This window comes from Salvia splendens, chromosome 5 (assembly GCF_004379255.2).
Source record: "Salvia splendens isolate huo1 chromosome 5, SspV2, whole genome shotgun sequence".
Taxonomy (NCBI): Eukaryota; Viridiplantae; Streptophyta; class Magnoliopsida; order Lamiales; family Lamiaceae; genus Salvia; species Salvia splendens.
Genome location: NC_056036.1, coordinates 37134646 through 37156050, shown reverse-complemented (window position 1 = coordinate 37156050; position 21405 = coordinate 37134646). Strand labels below are relative to the sequence as shown.

At 39.7% G+C, this 21405-nt stretch overlaps 2 protein-coding genes across 2 annotated transcripts; both read right to left on the bottom strand.

Annotated features, from left to right (window-relative positions):
- On the bottom strand, positions 1-5670 carry LOC121805107 (oligopeptide transporter 4-like). Its single transcript, XM_042204894.1, has 6 exons — positions 5104-5670; positions 4387-4484; positions 2207-2794; positions 1474-1726; positions 1197-1379; positions 1-773 (listed from the first exon to the last, which is right to left on the bottom strand). Exons 1-6 carry the CDS (start codon positions 5623-5625, stop codon positions 162-164), a joined length of 2256 nt encoding a protein of 751 aa, XP_042060828.1. The 5' UTR covers positions 5626-5670; the 3' UTR covers positions 1-161.
- A 4543-nt stretch (positions 5671-10213) lies between these two features.
- Positions 10214-17202, bottom strand: LOC121805739 (cryptochrome-1-like). Its single transcript, XM_042205717.1, has 5 exons — positions 16459-17202; positions 15808-16026; positions 12115-12821; positions 10726-11528; positions 10214-10571 (listed from the first exon to the last, which is right to left on the bottom strand). Exons 1-4 carry the CDS (start codon positions 16775-16777, stop codon positions 10746-10748), a joined length of 2028 nt encoding a protein of 675 aa, XP_042061651.1. The 5' UTR covers positions 16778-17202; the 3' UTR covers positions 10214-10571; positions 10726-10745.
- Between the last annotated feature and the right edge of the window lie 4203 nt (positions 17203-21405).

The window sequence follows — 21405 nt, the reverse complement described above, 5'->3', positions numbered from 1 at the left end:
TGAAAATTTAAAAATGATACATTTAATGATGAACGAAGTGTATATAGTAAAGTTATCAGCCCTTTAGGGAAACAAAATGCAAAACAACAATCCTAAATTTGCAGCCATATTCATAAAACAGAGACCCTAGAATCCCATAACTAAGCAAGCAAAAGGGAAAACTAAAAGACAGGGCAACTATCAACCACGACACCCTTAGCCGTGGGACAAGCAGCCAAGCCGCAATGCTCCCCTTCATTCCCCCACCACTCCACGTTCTTCCCTTCTATCCCCGTCGTGAAGTAGAGCACCACCGCCATGAACGCCACCCCAGCATCCAGCGCCGCCGACAGAATATAGTTATACCTCTGCCACCACTTCTTCCTATACCTATACACAAAGAAGTTGAACACCGTACCAACAAATATCCAAGCGTTGTAGTTCAGAGCTGACGCCGGCGGCAGATTCGCCGTCGCTCCCAGCAGCACGGGCAGGTTGATCAGCGGGATCCACGACTTCTCCGGGAACGCCCTGTGGAATCCCCACACCACCACCGGCCCGGCCAGCCCGAGTAGGAAGAAATAGTTGAGGGCAGGGTAGTTGCCCTGGGTGCCGAAGATGCGGATGGGGCTCACCAGCCCCCAAATCACCGACGCGTCGAAGAAGACATGGTCGTTGGGGCACGTCCACGGGCTGCTCGAGTCTGGGTCTTGGTGGCAGATGCCTTCGATCGAGTGGAGGAGCCACCACGCCACGCTCATGTTCACCGTGCCTGCCACCATTGTTCCGATAAACTGACCACATCCAAATCCACATTTTGTTAGATACAGAGAAAACGGGGATATTGGTCTTAAAAATCATAAACTACGACAATTTCCGATATTTTCAACTAACTTTGAAATTGGTCTTAAATATTACCCAAATAGATTTTTTTTGGCAGATTGATCTTGTGGCTAGCCGTGAAATCTATGTGGCCTAATCTGAATTATGCATGAAACCCATTATTTCACCACCCTAAATCTTGAATTTGATGTTAGATAACATGTGCCACATAGATCTTTCAGGTTTTAAGAATGACCATGAAAATTGGTACCGATCTTAAAGTTGGTGACTCAAAGATTATGGTTTTTAAGACCAATATCCCTGAAAAATGCTTGGTCCTTTCAATATTCATGATGTGTTTTTATTTTGAGGTGGTCTCATAAAAAGTGTAGTACCTGGACAAGAAACATTGATCTAGGAGGAATTTTCATGTAGTGTCCCAGCTTGAAATCACTGAGAAAGGCTATTGCTTGACTCATGCTCATGTAGCCATACACCTTAAAGCACACATTAGCTATTGGCCTTCCAGGATATACAATCCCCATTAGGTACTCTGTTATTATATTTAACCCCGGAGTCTGTTCATCAAATATAATCATCTAGTTAGTTTCCATAACTTAATTATGTATATTTTGTATGGATTTTCCAAGATATATATATATATATATATACCTGATTAGTAGTAGCTGTGATAATGCTGATAGGAAGAGTGAAAATGAAAGCAAGAAGCGCGGAAGCCAGAAGCGCCCAAACCGGCATCTGCACCTCGTCTTTCAGGAAGATGCAAAGCATCAGTGCCACAAAGAGTGTCATTGAAAGAAGAATGTAGAACCACCATGAAGGTATGTCTTGGTAGTTCTTCATCAGCTTAGTGTGAATGTCCATCTTCTCCCTTTTAGAAGCCTTGAAACGCTCATATATCTCCCTGCAAATTAATATCCAAAACATTACTCCATCTGTCCACGATCAATTGTCTTACTTTGACTCCGCACGAGTTTTAAGAATGTAAAAGAAAGGGAGTGCGAAAATTAGTTGTACTAAAAGTTAGTGGAACGCGGGCTCATTTACCAAAATTAGTAAAAAAAAACAAAGAGACAGTGTTATAGACCAAACAAGAGAACACATCCCAAAAGACTAGTCTGCTAGGAGAGAAAACACATTTAGTCTATAAATCCCACACCAGTTGCTTTTACGACGGATGTGGGATATTGAGTATGTAACAGACAGTTATTTGCAAATAGATGAAAAAGGAATGATTATATTCCCTAGCTATGGTTTAATAGTTTAATATCCATGCAATCAACTTTTAATCCAAAATTTGGAAAATAAATGTATAATAGCATGATAACTCAAATCCAAATCCATGGGAAGAAAATGATAAAAAAAAAACTAATAAAAAAGTTACCTTCCATAGAATAATGCAACATGGGAAAGAGTAGCTGCAATGGTAGCAAATCCAAATCCATAAGCAAGAGCAAACATGATGCTCAAGTTAATCCGTCCCTGCTTTGCATACTGCGCCTCGTCCAGCTTGAAATGACTGTTGACAATGGCTTTGATGTCGTAATTTGCCCCGTCGGCCTTGAATAGGTCGACGGAATAGAGAGGGAACGTCTTTGCGTTGTAGACGTTGAGCCCCCAGTAGGAGATGGGCACGACGACGTAGACGATGAAGAAGTATCCGATGAAGATGTTGGCGATGGCGAAGAAGGGGGACACGAGCGGGCTGAAGAGGAAGGAGGCCACCACGGACCAGTCGAGGGTGAAGGCTCCTAGGGCGAGGCCGTTGAAGCCGGACCCCAGCTGCTGGGCCGTGACGGAGTGCGGGAAGGCCCAGCACACCCATGAGATGCTCTGTAGGGTTTTGAATAGGTAGCCGGGGAAGATGTACCATAGGAAGCTGCAGGTTAGGGCGATCAAGAAGAACTTTGGCCGGGATGTTTGCTTCTTGCTGTCTGGATCCGCTGAGATTTCGTCCTTTTCGTGGAGTGTTCTGCAAACGAGAGATCATTGAATCAACAGGATTGGAAAAGAAAAGAAAAGAAAAAAAAGTGATGGAAGTACGTTTTATTGCTTCAACTTCAATTATCGAAATTATTTTAAATAGCTTGAATTTTGCTACGATGTTCAATTATCAAGATTTCTTTTTTCACATCACTACTATAAACAACTCCATTAAGTACTTTTTAATTAATTGATATATGAGATATTTTGTTATAAAAATCTACACTTGGAACCAATGTTTTAAAAATCGGACCGGCAAGCGAACCGGCGGCGTTACTGGTTCACGGTTCAACCGGTCGAACCACCGGTCTAACCATTTTACTGTTGCAAATATATATAAAAATATATTAAATTTAGTAAATGATTTACAATTAATAATATATCACAAAACATTAAACCTTATAGATAATTAGTGATGTATAAATATAAATAATATTAAAATTTAGTAAATATATTCAGATATATATATTTAATATTAGTTAGTCTAGATAAAAACTTTAATATTTCATGTATTAAAATAGATCATGTTTATATTAATTTAAGAAAATTTAATTCGTAAAATAATATATAATTAAATACGAATTAAGTACTTATTAATTAATTTAGATAAGATTATTCATTAATGTCAATAGCTAGGGTATATAAATTAAGTATGTAATATAAAAAATTTATTTATAGTAAATAATGAATCTTATATGGTACTAATAATAATATAGGTGGTAAGTAGAGCATCATTAAAATATAAAGGATGATAATTATATATATTATAATTAACAATTATATTAAAGAATAATAAAATTAAAATGAATTATTGGTTTTTGTAGATAAAATTAATGGTTAATGTATAAAAATATTTAATGTTCAAATTGTTCAATGAGTCCATGTGGTGGAGTGGTAGATGTTTTCTTAACTAGAAGAGAGGTCATGAGTTCAAGCTCTACCAACAACAAATTTTAAAAAAAATTTGAAAAAAAAATTGAAAACCGGTTTCCGGTTCACGGTTTAACCGGTCCGACCGGCCGGTTCCACCGGTTCAAGGCGGTTCAATGCAGTGGTGGTTTCAAGGGGTGAACCGAATCGGACTACCTACCGGTTCGCGGTCCGGCCGGTCCGGTCCGGTCCGGTCCGGTTTTTAAAACATTGCTTGGAACAAATCGAAAGCTATGTGACAGTCTCATTATTGAGATATAAATAAAATTAGTTGTGGTAGACTGGTAGGTGAAATAAGACATAAAAGGGTGGGGCAAAGAACACGAAATACAAAGGAGGTTGTGAAGAAAATTTCATTATTTGTGGCGATGCATGATATAGTAATTAATTAATATTAAAACATCAACATTTTATCATAGCACATCATTAATAAGCTTCCATTTTAAGGAAAGAAACAAGAAGGTCCAAATCAACCATGCATGAAGCAGAAAATTTACTTTAGCCGTGAGTCCGTCCGTGATTATAGTGACCGGGTATTTATTAGCTTCTTATTCATAAATTAGTGAAGTACTTATTATTTTCATTAAAATATACTGTAGATGAGAGAATTGGAGATAATATTAAGAAATAGTACTACTATAAGAGTTGTACCTGAATAGTGAAATTTGGACAAGAGTGCTGGGCCACCACATGTGTGCTGGATCCACTACGTATTTCCTTAACAGCCCAGCCCATCCATATCCAAGAACCTATCATCATAGCCATAGCACTTTGTTTTATTCACATTTGAATCAATTTTAAGACCTTGATTATGTCTCAATTATATATAGTGAAACTAGAGATTCATCAGTGTTATTTCAAATACATTTGTAAATACTGATGAAGACGTTTTGAAAGCGACAATTACAATACCACAATTTGTATCGAAATAAGTGCAGTCTATGAAGCACATATTTCAAGAGTTATGGGCAGTTCATGAAAATTGAAAAATCATTTTTTAGATATGTTGCTAAAATTAGATAGAATTGTGAACTGGATAACTCTTTTTGATGGTGAATGGATGAAGTATTGATTATGTATAGTACACTTTACTAGGAATTAGTTATTATTCAAAAATCGAAAAATAAATAAATTATTATTATTAGATCACATTAAATTAGTGATCCCCCCAATTAATTACACTCCTCTTAGAATTATTTTTGAATAAAAACTAGTACTACAATAAATTGAGACTAATTGAAACACGGAATAAGACACCAATGAGAATACATACATAAAACAGAATGAAGTTTGGATATATATTGATGAAATTCAAAATTTAAAAGGTTATATTTATATGAATAATTTATTTTAAAAAAAAATAAGTACCTGAGTGGTGATAATGAGGAGCCATCCAGCAAGAAAAGAAATTTTCCTGCCATAAAAGGCAATAATAATATCGACAATCATAACCGCATAGGCCGACCCATTTCCGAAAGCGCTACCCGCATTTGCGAATATGGATATGAGCACATGCTCCTTGATGTTAAACGGGCCCGGGTTGAGCGAGAATTCCCGGGCCTTCAACCCGGGAACCGACACCGTCCACTTCCTCGACGGCAGCACGGCCGCCATGAAGCGGCCGATGGGCAGCGTCGCCACCACCACCGTGATCTGTGTGATCACCAGCGGCGACCGCCGGTACGAGAAGAACTGGTTGAGGAAGGAGAGGAGGATGCACGACAGGAGCCCCAGGACCCACATCCGGAACGTCCATACGGGTAGGGTCGGGTCGTCCGTCACCGGCACGGTCAGGCGGACTTGCTCGATGGGCGAGACCTCGTCTTCGTCGTCGAGCTTTGGCGGTGGTGGTTGGGAGAGGGGAGGGGTGGCTTCTTCCAATTCTCCCATGGTTTGGAGAGTTGAGAGGCTATGGTGATAAAGGTAGTGTAGAATGATGACATATTATGGTAGTATAATATAGGAGTAATTAGGTTAATGACATAGTGGAAAGGTAAAATGGCTGGATTTTGGACCATTAGTTTGGTTGTTAATTATTAGGTTAATGCTGGAATGATAGGACTCTATTTTGATCAATTTTATCTTTTCTTTTGAAATTAGTCGATTTTATCTTAGCCTTTAGCCATTACTACTAGGAGGTGTTCGGTTTGCAAGATTATATCTCAGATTAAATTTGTAGTTTGTTTGGTTCATGAGATTCAATTACACAATTCAATCTTAGATGGATAATCATGAGATAATTAGTCATAGCTAATCCTCTATAACTAAAATAATCTAACAATTCAATCATAGATTATATCTTGGTATTATTTTATCTAGGAAACCGAACACCACCCTAGTATATTGTTTTATTCTAGCCTCTTTCTAATTTTATCGATCAACTTTTTGATAATTATTTTAAATGATTAAAAGTTAAAATCATTGGCTATATAATTTCTCTTAGCTCTACAATAAGAAATTAAGAATGTGTTCAGATTTCAGATATTCAAATTTAAAAAAAAAACCTTTTTACTGTAAAAATTATTTTCATTTCAGCTATATATTAGATATTGATGATTTGCCGTGGACGCAATTTTTTGCTGGATAAATGCAGATATCTATTCAAATTGAGGAGGCGGCAGATTCTTTATATAATTTTATTAGAGTGCATTGAATATATTTTGCTGTCACAAAAGTTATTAATTAATACTACTGTATATGCAAGATTAATTGTTTTATTAAGTAAGGGATGTGACTATGTAGTAGTAGTTGATATGATTGAGGAACTAAGCGTATTTTGTCGCCACTTCTTGTTAACTTCTACTGAATATTTATCGTCGTTTCTTATGAAAAAGTGTGAAAAAAATATATTACAGTAGTATATATTTAATTTTCAAAATTTTTTTCTTCTAATTATCATTTAATTGGTTTTCTTTCACATATCGCTACAAAATTGATCCATCCTAACTTATAGAAGGACGTTAAAAAGCTGTTTCCAGACAATCAGCCTTTAACTTCGATTGATCAAATTTCCAACATGTCATTGTTTTTTTCACCCTTTTCTAGTCATTCGATATTTATTGGTGAAGAAATTGAGGACAAGAAAATCTTCATAGGCATATAATGTTGAAATCAAAATTAATGATTCACATGCATTACATGATTAATCCGATTAATAAACATAAAGTGAAAGCGCACTTAGATTCTTGACGTTGTTTGATGTGTCAATGATGTTGAGAATTTTTGTTTTTCATTTGTGTGTCATTCATAGAAATGTGATTTTATCAATGTATTTATATGTTGCATTTAAGGACAATAATATAACTTCAATTTCCACCATAATTACAAGTTATAGAAAATAGTAGGGGTGGGAAACGGTTCTCGGTTAACTAAGAACTGAACCTTATTTTTTTAGTTATCGGTTAACCGAGAACCGAAAAATAAGGTTAAGGTTCGGTCCCGGTTAGTGGATTTAGGCGGTTCTCGGTTCTAACCGAGAACCGAAAGGTTAGAACCGAAGAACCGATTAGTGAGTATAATTTTAATTTTTTATAGATTAATTTTAATTTCATTAACCCTACACCTTTCAAGTTTCAAAAAACAATGCTTTGATAGAAACCAAACTCTATATCCCTATAATTTGTCTACATTTCAAACAAGTGAAAACACAAATCATTCAATAACCAATCTCATGAAGCTACTTTGTTTATTAAATTTGTAACTTCAACGTATTAGGTAAATATGGATCATTAGCAAATAACTTAAAATTCTCATACTGATATAGGTACATTGACTTATCTTCCATGAAAAAATTACCTAATGTTTGCAATGAAGTCAATTCAAATATCTCGTGAGCTCTCTCATCTAAATTCTCGTAGCACACCGACACCGTTGCTCTCTCCCACGCCACCGCCGACGAGGCTGCTGCTTTCTCCTCGCTGCGCTGCTCTCTTCGACAAGGCTGCTGTCCAACTCTCCACGCCGATGCTCTCTCCTTCGGTTCCTTCAGTGGAACCGAAGAACCGATCGGTTCGGTTACGGTTCTCGTATTTGGAAAAAAGGGACTCGGTTAATCGACTAATCAATTCGGTTAGAACCAAACCGGCCGTTTCCCCACCCCTAAAAAATAGTATGCATAATAGTCCTCGTAATTTTTTTTTTAATTGTTTAGCCATGAAAGTTATACTACCATTTGCTTAATAGATCACTTAATCAGATCGTTCGATTAATAGTTATATTATATTCGTACATATATAAAGAGGAGGAAGGAGCACATACAAAAACACATCCATCTGTACCAGTCATACACCAAAACTCATTTTTGGCGTAAAAAACTTTTTCAACAATACGCTAAATTCAAACTCATCTTTAGACTTTTCTATGCATTAGCACCAAATATGGTGCTGTTGTTGCAAAAATTTATAAGATGTTGCAAATCTGCCCATTATTATTTGATTAATACTATGAATTAAAACAAGAACTAATCAATAACAAAATGAAAATGAATTTAAAAATCGAGTAAATCATAACACGGTCCTTCAATATTGTCAAATTACTAAGAATATATTCTATTAGCATCGTCATTTGCTTGTTCTTGCTGTTGAGCTCTTTTTAAAGATGTGGTGGTCTCCAATCACGTTTCACAATTATAGCAGGATCAATGTGTTACTAGGATAAAGAATTATTAGAATTATTGTGTGACATAATGATTATATGTATAATTTTACATAACATGATAGTTGAAGATGAGCGTGACTTAGTTCTTCGACTGAAGTTGCTAGACAAGCGCCATAAGAGCATCTCCAGTGGGCGGATGTCCCACTCGGACATCCACTAGGACTTCCCAAAAACACCTTCTGCCACGTCACTAGGACTTCTCATCCCACTGCCACGTCACTAGGACATCCCATTCACAATCCGCCCTTTCCATCGCCCTTCCCACTAGGACTTCCCGCAATAAAAAAATCACAAATTCACAAATAAAGCAATTTACGTTTACGGAAATAAAATTTCAACACGAATACGAACGGGAAAAATTAACAACTTCATTTAAAAAAACATACATGATTTGAAAAAAAAAGTACTAACATCAACGTCAACCCTTCCGCGCCCAAACCTCTTCGATAATATCGTTCCGAAGTCGAACATGGGCATCTGTTTGCCGCATGTCGGCAAATGCACGCATCCGCTCGACCTCTCCATGAGGTACCCCCATATTCACATTCGCGGTGGCCACGCCGTGACTTGGACCTGCACCCGTATCATCTTCATCGGTCCACTGAGTCAGTTCCGCATCTTCATTTTCGACAATCATGTTGTGCATTATGATACATGCGTACATGACATCGCCGATGTTGGGAATATACCACTGCCGTGCAGGACCCTTGACTACCACCCATCGACTCTGGAGCACACCAAATGCCCGCTCCACATCCTTGCGCGCTGCTTCCTGGCAGCTCGCAAAGTATGACTTCTTTTGTCCGAGCGGATGCTTGATTGTCTTCACAAAGACGGGCCAGTTTGGGTATATCTCATCCGCCAAATAGTATCTCATATTGTGCTGGTTGCCGTTGGCGACGAAACTGATTGCGGGACCAACGCCATTGCACTGAGCATTGAACAGGGGCGACGACTGGAGAACGTTGATGTCGTTGTTCGACCCGGCGACTCCAAAATAAGCATGCCATATCCACAGCCGGTAGTCAGCTACAGCTTCAAGGATCATCGTGGGATGCTTGGCTTTGAAGCCAGTAGTGTACATCCCCTTCCAGGCGGCGGGGCAGTTCTTCCACTCCCAATGCATACAATCTATGCTGCCCAACATCCCAGGGAACCCGTGCACCGACCCATGCATATCTATCAGACTCTGGCAGTCTTCGGGGCTCGGACTCCGAAGATACCGCTCACCGAATATCGCTCTCACGCCCGCGCAAAAATTCTGCAGACACTCGACGGCTGTCGACTCGCCAATGTGGAGGTACTCGTCGAACATGTCGGCCGCGCCTCCGTACGCCAGTTGTCTGATTGCGACAGTGCACTTCTGTAAGGGCGTGAGTCCGGATTTGCCAGCTGCATCCTCCTTGATCATAAAATACAGGTATCTTCTCTCTAAAGCACCCACGATATGCATAAACAGCGGACGATGCAGCCTAAAACGTCGCCGGAATAAGACATCCCCAAAACGCGGCTGCGGAGCGAAGTAGTTGAAGATGAGCGTGACCTAGTTCTTCGACTGAAGTTGCTAGACAAGCGCCATAACCGAAAGTTGAGATGACGACAAATGAAGATAGGCGATTTCAAGAGTATTTGACCCGATATGATGCAATAAAAAATAAAAAATAAAAATGTCCAATCTAGAGCGTGCGCTAATTGATCATTTGTAATGACAATCACCATAAAAAATTACAAAGATCTCAATTGTATATATACTAAAGAAGAAAAATCTGAATATTAGATCTGTCCTACGTCCGATACCATATAAACACCAAACCAAATATCATGAAGATAAAATGTGGCAGCTTAATACCAAAAAAAAAACATATCCCGAGTGTATATACACGAGGAATAGATAACGGTCTGTCTATCTCACTTTTATACTACACCTTCATATCATATACGACCAAATCATAACTCTGGAACAATATATTCAGATATATATACTATACATTGTAACCTACCAAATTAGAATAGTTGCACACTTTGATCACAGTGTTACAAACAGCACAGGCGATCGCGAGCCTCTTACCTCTTGCAGCCCTCCCTTTGCTCGAATCCTTCAACAACCATTCCCGGTTATTTAATAACAAGACAATTATTATGAACAGGCCTTGTCAGCGAGTAGAATCTCATTTACAGATCTGCATTTATCGACAAGTACCCCCATAAAGAAAAAAAAATGGAGTTTCAACATTGAAGCTTAATCTAAGCATCTTCATATGGTAAAGGCACAGTCTTCCAAATATATTACTATGATCTTTGATATAAAAAGAGTACAAAGAATGTAGCTTTTACCCAGTTTGAGAAACCGCCTTTCAGAATAGCTGGTGAGCCTGTGGATGCCTAGCCAAGTAAGACGAACTGGAGCTAATGCTGTTATCTTCACCTCGGAACGGATCAGAGTATGTGGAATTCGAGGGGGACCAAACTGGGACAATCCCGCTGTCTCTCTCTCTTCTAGTGGTACTGGATGACTCTGCTGTTGAATCTTCAGAATTTCTACGACCTCTTGCGAAATTGGATTGTAGGAAACCATCATTCGTTCTACCTGTCTGGATAATAGCTTGGCCGCGTCGTTCTCTTCTCGGCTCCTCTGCAGGGTTTACATTTGAAGGGACCTCAGCTCTATTATCATCGCCTGTGCTTCTGAGATCAACTGACGTCTCTTCATCTGCAACACGGATGAAAGAAGAGGTCATGCTTGGTACCATTTGATCCCCATAGCGGCGAATGACTGCATTAGGAGGATTGTTTCTGATAGGTTCATTGTCCATCTCCATGTCTGTGTCCGGAGGGAATGCAATAGGAGTGGATTCAGATGAGTCTCCAAGGCCCTCTTCCATTCCATTCTCGATTGCAGTTTGTGAAGCCCCTTCCTGCTGCCACATTTGTGCAAGTGCTTCTTCCAACCTAGCTTTTGCAGCATCTATTTTGACTATAGGAAGAGGGTAATTCGAACCAAGTTCGATTCCAGCAGCTTGTAGCATACTTTCTGGCGCATTCCATGGATGATGTATCCACTCTGTCGGCAATCTAGAAAGTTCAGGGAGCCATCTTCGAACATATTCTCCATTTGGATCAAACTTGTAACCCTCAATCTATCAAAACATAATAGAAACCTAGTTCTCAACTTTGTTGAAATCATCAAATTGGAAATTCTCCAAGTAATTGGAGGAAAGCAAAGAACCAACAAAAATGTGCGAGACACTGAGACCCTTAAAGCAACTTAACCCGGTAGAAGCATGGAGCTAAATAATACAAGTTCAGGGACGCACTGCATGTCCCTTATCATGGCATCTTTAAGAAAATTCAATATATTTGGAAATTCAAGTACAAAGTAAAAGCATAGATAGTCAAGGTACCAGTAAAACACCCGTCATGGGTATGTCAAATTCTTCGAACATTTATCACACAGTGACAAGGTTTTTAACCAGATGTCAAAAATTCAAAGAAATGCAATCGATATACACATTCATATACATATAAGGAAAATCACTTGCCCAAAATAGAAAGGTTTTTTCCATGCGAACAATTATTTATCTATTTTTGCAATGATATGGGTATTAAAAAAAGAGAGGTTTTTTATAATTTTTACTATAATATGAGAGACAGAAACAGCAATCCATTGATTAATGTCAACTGTCAATGCATCCAAAAGCATCAAGAAAAGTTGCGAGTACGGACCTGTAGGTTATCAAGGCGGTCAAATGCTCGACCATCTGGAATTGTTCCAGTAATATATTGCCAACCAAGGGCATCGCTCTCAAGATCTGCATCCAGCAGGGTATCCCAGAAGTACTTCATTCCCCATCTCCAAGGCAGCTGCAGAACCTTGACAAAGAAACTCGAGACTACAACACGTATCCGATCATGTAGCCATCCAGTGGCCCATAGCTCCCTCATACCAGCATCCACCAGAGGATATCCAGTCCGGCCTTGTCTCCATGCCTTGAAGTAGCCTTCGTCCACAACCCAAGGGAAATACTTGAAGTAGCCAAGTAACGGCCTTTCATGGCTGTAAGGATGATTGAAACTCATGTATCTGGAATACTCCCTCAGCCCTATACTTTTCAGGAACAAATTAACACTCTCTTCACCTGCTTTGTTACCTTCATTGGCCCAAAGAACTTGCTTAATGCGAACAAGATGGAAAACCTTACGAACACTGACTTCCCCAAAATGCAAATGGGGGGATAGAAAAGAGGTCGTGGCACTATCAGCCTTTCGACGATTCTTGGAGTACTCTATGAGAGGTCCATTTAAGAAGGTTGTTAGGGCTTTATCGGCATTGCTCCAGCCAGGGGACCATGCCCGAGCAAGAAGGGCATTGCTTCCTTTCTCTGACTCATCTTCAAATACTAAAGTGTCAGGATTGCATCTCGACACATCACCTGGATGAGAGCAAGCAGCAGTTAGAATGATATCATATTAGACTGAAACTTGTAAAAGACAATTGCTTTAATGAAGAATAACATTTAGTTTGTTAGTCCACTATGAATTAGCAATAATATATTACTTAGACTTTAGCCAAAGGCAATTGGAAAGGATATGTTAACATTGATATTGATAGAAACACATTAATGAGGACGTGCAATTCTCTGCATGGACGTTGATCGAGAAGAGATGCGATGGTGACTGGAAACAGATAGGAACAGGAAATACGGATCAGATAACAATTCAAGGAAAAAATCATCTGGGGTGCTGCTCCTATGAAAAGGGACACAGCAGCGACGTGCTGAAAAAGATATGATATTTTCTTGACAAATAAAACATAGGAACATAAGCCGTATTTACAAACAAATATGTAACTAATAAACATAATAAGTATTAACTAAGGAAAGATAATGGAAGGTATTGCAAGGGGGAACATGGGGAACGTCCTCTATCAACACTCCACTTGTTGAAACAGCCTTCCCTCAAGGCTGAGGTACTGTGCTGAACCGCATTGGACAGAAAACGGTGCAAAGCAGCCATGTGTGCCGGCAATCTGCAGCGCATTCAAGGTCATCCAACGGAAGCAATGGCACACCAACAAAGACATGGTGTACAGCAGAGGCGAGAAAGAACACATGCTCACAGGAGCAGACGACACATACAGTGGAGGTGGGAAGCAAGAAACGTTGACAGCGGCTGGTGTTGAAAGTGACACAACAATCAGGAACAATGAGGTTTTAAGGGCAGGGCAAGGAACTGGCAGCGTTCCGGTAATAGTAGAAAGGGGCGGCGGCAGCAGAATCGTTGCCATAACAGGAGATGGGAGAATTTTCCCGATGTTGTTGGAGACGGAGGGCATGTTTGATGTTTCTAGCCGAAAATCCACTTGGCCCGGCAAATTGGTAATGGAAAGGTGACTGGAAGGAAGCGGGGTAGGAAATGAAGGTTTCTGGGGCTGCCACACTTGGACGCATTACGGCTGCGGAACTGGCAAAGGCATAGCCAGCAGCCCAGGTTGTTTCAGGAAATTTTCGAGCATCATCTTCAGGAAGGGGTGTTGGCTGCCGGTGCATCGAAGCCATCGCTTAGTGCATCGATATTCGACTCGATCACTGATGTGCGAGGTTCTTGATCCTCTGTCGCCTTCTCTAAAGCCTCTAAACGTGAGTCTGCTTTTGTGTGTGCACAATCATTCGTTGCACCAATTGATAGAGAAGATATATGATGGTGACTGGGGACGGGAACAGGATAGGAATATGAAACAGGGAACATAGAACAATTAAAAGATAAAACTGTGATACGAAGTGGAGATTGTACAAGCACACAAATAGAGAAGTGGTTTGGCCAAGTATGAGTCAGCAGAATATTCCCTCAAATGATGGCTGACTTGGTCACCTATGTAAGCTAACCGATGGAGAGATATGGGGGAGACAAATCAGTAGATTGTTAGGTTGTTATTTCAGCTTCTTTATTCCTATTTTGTTGTATTAGTTTTCTTATAAATAGAGAGGACCCCAGACGTTGAAAAGCATCTTATAAATAGGGACGGCAGTAGCCGTAGGCCTCTGCGGAGGATTATCGTGGCCTCCTACGTGAGGATTGTTCTTCTATTTTGCTTCTTTCTTTCTGTCCTTTTATCAATAAATTGAGTTCTTATTTCATTAATCATAGTGTTCTATTGGTTGAGTTGGAATCCGGCCTTTACTCCTATCAAACTGTCTCGGGAGGCTGCTCCACTGAAAATGGCCACAGCAGCAACACGCTGAAAAAATACTATATTTCTTGACAATTAAAACAGGAATAACAAAGTACTAAAGACTCATAACTTGGCTTTAACTATAAAATATAAAAACTCTCTCTAATAAACTATACTAATTAGACTCCATAAATTGCACAGGGAACATGGGGAACAACTTCTATCAGAGGTGGACAGAGTTGAGCAGATTAACACAAGAGATCGATGTTATCATGCAACTGAAAGAAATGACTAGGTATTACTACAAACACAAAACTCACACAGCAGGACATGTGGAAATGGGGTTTCACTTTTTATGGAATCAAGCACAAAAGAAGCACCACTTTCCTTCTTTTGTGATCAATCATTCCAGAGCAATTATATTCTTAAAATAAAGATTGGTCAGTGTGGATTTGAAACCACTGGCCATAGGAAGCCTTACATCTGACAGTTAATTGATTTTATAAGATTTATCACCCAAATATCAGTTTTATGCTTCGGGTTGTAATAGTTAGGATTGCGAAAATTTCCCCTCAGTCACCACCAATGAGTTTTAAATGCAGGTCTTGATGCTATAAACCCATCACTACTTTTTAATATTTCAAAAAATTGCTTCAATTACACAGGCTTTTTTTGACCAAGTATCTGGTCTATCAATTTCAATCAACATTTCATGTATATTGGCAGTTCTCACTCGAGGTTATTTTTTAACTATTCCAAACTTGAATTCACTGTATCCCCCAACCCACTAAGATGAAAAATATAGACGAAACACTCAGCACAAACTATTGTCACTCGAGGGGAACGAGTAATCTTCATGTTCACTTCAACGGTATCTATCACCTTGTGAAGGTCAACCAGCACCAGAAAGGATAAAAATTTGTTATGTATGTACCTATCAAAACTGATACTTTCAAACCCCTGCGAAAGAAGTATAACAATGGAAAAATTGGAAGAGCACATTGACAAATCAACATGTTCAATACCAGCGCCTCAACCATTGTCAATGTCTTGTCTGCAAACCTCAGAAAGATTTATAACTAGAAATAGATAAGGATGCTACTACAAACTAGAGATAGATGCAGTGCTTCCACTAATGAACCTATAGAAGTTCACTACAAAGGAAAAAAGTATGCAAGCCTCAAATCAGCTCTGACCGACTAAGAAGATGATATTGAAGAATATAATGATAGGGTAATAAGTAGTACCAGGAAAAATCCTTTTAGGCGGGAGGAGAGGAGCTTCAGGATCATACGGCATACTGAGGCATCTGTCCCAGAATCCTGAGAAAGTATTGAATGGTCGACCGTCCTGGTCAAGAACTTCCCATGGTTCATAGAGCAAGTCTGCATTGAAGGAACTGACAGTAACGCCTTCAGCAGTCAAGACTTCCTTTACCCGGTGATCCCTTACAAGTGATATAGGATCTAACAGTACAACACAAACAACAAAGGTGTCATAATTCTGCCCATAAACATGCTGAAAACAATGTTTGCCCTCACAAGAGGGATAAACTAAGCATTGATAAATCCAAAATCCGGATTCATTCATATAAGTAGCATGTTGATTAGGACACACTAGCAGCAAAAATAAAGAAACACGGTCACTTTTAAAGTGATATAGCATCCACCAGTACCAGTAGAAGTGTAGAACACACAACAACAAAGGTCTCATAACTCTCCCCATAAACATGCTCAAAACAATGGTTTCCTCTCACAAGAGGGGATCTAAAAGTATGAAGTAAACATCACTAAACCAAGATCAAAGAAAGATTTATTAACACAATCACTTTTCTAGGTTAGATAATGATTAGCAACAATCCGAACATAAATATGATTCCTTGAAACAGATAGACTAACCATATAAATGGTTGAAAAACAGCTGACCAGCACCAGTTAATTTGACAACTTCAAGAAGAGAAGAAACACTATCAGTGGATCTCTTAGTGAGGAGGGGAGTGCCAAGGCTCCTCAAAGAGCTATCAAGGTGTGACAAACTATTCTTCAACCACCATCTAGAGACTCTACCAGGGAAGTAGTGCCCCTCCTCCTCCGGCGCCCAAACAAACACAGGCACCACCGCCCCGGCCCTCATCCCCGCTGCCAGCGCCGGATTATCTTCCACCCGGAGATCTCTCCTGAACCAAACTATACCACATCCACCTCCGGGAATTCCCATCTTTCTCAACAAAATCCAATCAATAAAATCCCCCAAATTCACTCACACACAAGGAACCATAATTCAATTGGCGCGTGATTGCAGAATTCTCAACAAGCAACTACAGCTTAAAAATCTTCCCTTTTCACATCGGAATCCGACAAACGCCTAATTACAAACGTGTGCTGAAGAATTAAATACCGAATGAATGTTGATTCGCCTGGAGTTAATAATGGGAGTATCAAAGCAGGGGAAGACGCAGTAGTAAAAGGCAAAAGGCAGACCATTTGGTTGAGAGAGAGAAAGAGGGGAGTGAATGCGATTGGTGAAGAGAGTGGGGCTACGAAGGATTTGCAGCCACAACTTTTTAGGAGGATTTTATCAATATTTCTAACAAGTATCTTCATCTCTTATCTATGATCCTGTTTGATCTGCTACAAAACAAAACTCCGCTCTCTGATCTAGTGCCTTCCTTAATCCCTCCACAATTGACAGGGTGGAAATGAAACCTCCAGTTTTTCCTTTTTTGTGAATTATTGCCTAGTTGAACGAAAGAAGCAATTAATAGTTTAAGAGCATAAGAGCATCTCCACTGGACGGACATCCCACTAGGACATCCCAAAAACACCTCCTGCCACGTCACTAGGACTTCCCATCCCACTGCCACGTCACTAGGACATCCCGCAATAAAAAAAAATCACAATAATTTAATTACGTAAAAACGGAAATATAATTTTGACACGGAATACGGGAAAACAAAATACGGGCAAAAATACATATTCATAAAACATAAAAAAAAACATAGTTAGAAAAAAGCAAAATACATAGTCATTCGAAAAAAGAAAAATACATAATCTGTTGGATATTTTAGTGTAATTGGATTAACTTGATTGATCAATATAATTATAACGAGACATCAAATAAGTTGGAAGTGCGGAGTGCACACTTATTTGAATTCGTTATGATTAGACGGGGGTTCGGGGGCAGCGCCCCCGAGAGCGGGGTCCAAGGGGCGGCAGCCCCTGGCTGGGGTCGAACTGTGCAGAAATCTTCATCCGGAAATGAAATTTTCGATAATTGAAGGACCAAATTGCAATTTTATAACCCGCCAACAATCAGTTATTTTCGGTTGTGAAATGAAGGGATGCAACGTTTCATCCTAAACCTCTACATAATCCAACATCCCCGGCTCACTCCGCGTTGAAATGAAGTTCAAAGAGCCGTATATATAGAGTTTTTAAAAAAAAAAAAAATTCCGGACGTCCGACCCTTGCCACAGTGGCGGACGTCCGCCCGCCCGTCGCCGGGACGTCCGAGGACACCCGACGTCCTCACGGGACGTCCGTATCCGACCTAAACGCCACAATGGCGGACGTCCCGGTCGCCCGTCGCGATGTCCGACCGGATGTCCGACCGGACGTCCGCCATTGGAGATGCTCTAAGAGCATCCACAATCGTGCTCTTGCCAGCGGCACGGTTGTGGGCCCGATCCCACTTGCTCTTGCCAGCGGCACGGTTGTGGGCCCGACCCCACTTTTTCTGTCTGCTCTCTGACAAGAGCACAACACCCACAGTTGTGCTCTTCCGCAAGGACGAGCATAATTAATTTAAAATTTAATTACACAAAAACATTTCCATAATACTAAAATTCATTAAAAAACCACAATAAATATTACAAATTACAAATAAAATAAAAAAGACATAATTAAAATCCTAAAAATTAAAAATTACATAATTAAAATACTAAAAATTAAAAATTACATAATTAAAATCCTAAAAATTAAAAATTACACAATTATTGGCTACTATTACCCGAGGAAGACTACGCATCCGGCGGCACCAACCCCAATTGTTTTTGGAGACCCAATATCATGGTCTCGTGCGTTTGAAGTTGCGTGGGGGTCATAGATGACCTATCGGCCATATTGAGTTGCGCCGCAGTGATGATGTCGACCTCGCTCCGGCTGCTCCCGGCATTCCGCGACTCCTGGAGGAAATAGCCATTGAACTTGCCAATTTCATCGTTGGCTCGGCCGATGCAGTTGCGCACCATACTCTCGTTGCGCTCGATCGTTCCCGGCGGCCGGTTTGCATTGTACTGCCGAGAGACGCGCCACCAAAAGTGATCGCCGGATTTGTTCGTGCCAACCACCGCTTCTTCGGATATTTCCAAGTACGCCTTGAACAATCTATCCATCTCCGCCGGTGAGTACGGTGTGCGGACACCGGCGCAAGATGGAGGAGTCGGAGTTTGGGAAGGGACGGGAGGCCTAGGCTCCGGTGTCCACCCGTATCGCCCATCGGAGCCACCTTAGTCGTCAACCGGGTATGGCCGGTAGCCACCCGGAACGCCCGAATCTTGGGTGAGAGAAGGGGCCGAAAAGTCCGTTTCCGGACTAGGAAACGGTTGTGAACCGAACCATTCGGGGTTCCAACCGTGGGAGCCGCTTGGGTTATCGTCGTGACCGGACATAGTGGTGTTGTAGGGTGTGAGAGAATGAAGATGAAAATGGATATGATAGATTGAAGATGAGAATGGAGATGAGAGAATGATGATGAGAATTGTGTAGTTTGATGTGAATTTTTGGGAGTGAAATTGGGGGTATTTATAGATGAAAGTGTGTATTTTTGGGGTAAAAAAATTAAAAAGTGGGAAAAAAACGGTTATAAACGGATATAATTTTTTTGGGAAGTGAATTTTTTTTAATTTTTTATCGGTTTTTTAATTAAAAATCGATTTTTTTTTAAAAAAAAAATTTAAACACAACGGATATGCCGTTGACGAATGAGGGCGCGCCACGTCAGCTGCTCGCTGGCACGGCGCTGCTCGATGCATCGAGCAGATCCTTGCCAGCGGCGCGAGCGCAGCGGCGGCGGGTGGCGTCCGTGCCAGCGGCGCGGACCGCCATGGCGATGGACGCCACCGTTGTGGATGCTCTAAGCAATTGCGCCCAGTTTAAGAGCATAAGCAATTGCGCCCGTCCCGCCGGAATTCCGACCGGCATGCCGGAATTCCGCGGCTAACGTCCGTCATTGTGCATGGTATGCACGGATACGGAATTCCGCCGAGGACACCGCAGTTCCGCGTCGTTATGCGGAATTCCGTCGCGACGGGCGTGCGGACGTTCGCCATTGAGTTGGCTCCCACGGACGTCCGCGCGGAATTTCCGTTTATTACATTAAATTTTTTTAATTGTGGGAAGTCCTTCGGGATGTCCGCCACTGTGCAGTGGGAAATCTGTATGACGTGGGAGGAGGTGTTTTTGAGAATTCCACCCGGAATTACGCGCCACTGCTGATGCTCTGATACTCCATTTTTCTATCATAAAAATAGAAACTTTTCAAACTACAACAATTTTAATACCAATTAATAAAGTCAAGACAGATAAAAAAAATATATTAGTAAAAATAGATCTTATTAGAAAAAAAGAAATTTCTTGAATTAAAAAAAAGTTACTAATATTTTTTAAAAATGAAGGACATATAATACTGTAAGATAGAAATACAAGTTTAGTCCATGCTCACCTTTCTTGTAGTCTCCTTTACAATTTCTTTAAACTTTAAAAAATATAATAATCCTTACATTGTAAGATTAAGCATTTTTATTGAATATAAAATTTAAGAAATTGCTTACTCCGTCTATAATAAGAGTTACTATATTTTATCATTTCTATTCGTTCCACAATAAGAGTTTTATCACACTTTTATCACAAATAATAAATAGGTCATACATTCCACCAACTTATTCCATTCACATTTTATTATAAGTGAGACTCTTATTTTATTAACTTATTCAATCCATTTTGACTTACTTTTCTTAAAACAATTGCTCATGTCAAATAGGACTCCTATTGTGGGACGAGAGAGTAATATTTAAAAATTAAGTAACAAAAAGTAAAGGAGGAATTATAATAAAGAAAATTGACATATAAAGAATAAAATAAAAGAGTCAATAACATTTTTTAGTGAAAGAAAAGACTGAATTATTTTGGAACGATAAAAAAAACGACTCAACTATTGTGAGACGAATGAAACATATATTAATACTCTCTTCGTCTTATAGAAATATGTCATATTTTTTTAGTTTATCTCATATAAATAGTCCATATCTATTTAAAGAAAGTTTTCTTATCCTCTCTTACTTTGCTCCACCATCCACTAATACTATCAACTACATTTTATATTTTTTTTTCTTACTTTTATCATTTATATGTCTCATCATCTACTAACATTATTTCAGCTATATTTTACTTCTCTCACTTTACCATTTATGCATTAAAACTCGTATCATTTCCAAACATCATATTTCTATGGGATGGCGAGAATAGCTATTTTACCATTTTAGGTCGTTCACCAAAAATCAATTTTTAAATATGAAAGTTTTAAATAATTAAATTTTATTAATAATGCCAACTGCACATTCCACCAACACTACTTCCACCATCTTTTTTCCTTTTTCTTATTTTACTAATTGTACATTAAAACTCGTGTTATTTATAATTTAATCTATTATTTTAGACGAATGAAATATAATCACGAAAACACTAAGAGCATCCGCAGTAGTGTTGACTAACCAAATATACCTTATGTCACGTCACTAGGTGTCACGACCGCCCTTCTAGGGTATAATAAATGCGGCGATCGCGACT

Coding starts and splice junctions, on each gene's coding strand:
- LOC121805739 (XM_042205717.1), bottom strand. CDS start 16,777: ATGGGAATTCCCGGAGGTGGATGTGGTATAGTTTGGTTCAGGAGAGAT. Junction 12,822..15,807: donor GCCTAAAAGGATTTTTCCTG/GTACTACTTATT, acceptor GCTCTCATCCAG/GTGATGTGTCGAGATGCAAT. Junction 11,529..12,114: donor ACCGCCTTGATAACCTACAG/GTCCGTACTCGC, acceptor ATGTTTTGATAG/ATTGAGGGTTACAAGTTTGA.
- LOC121805107 (XM_042204894.1), bottom strand. CDS start 5,625: ATGGGAGAATTGGAAGAAGCCACCCCTCCCCTCTCCCAACCACCACCG. Junction 2,795..4,386: donor GTCCAAATTTCACTATTCAG/GTACAACTCTTA, acceptor TCTCGTTTGCAG/AACACTCCACGAAAAGGACG. Junction 774..1,196: donor GATCAATGTTTCTTGTCCAG/GTACTACACTTT, acceptor GGATGTGGTCAG/TTTATCGGAACAATGGTGGC.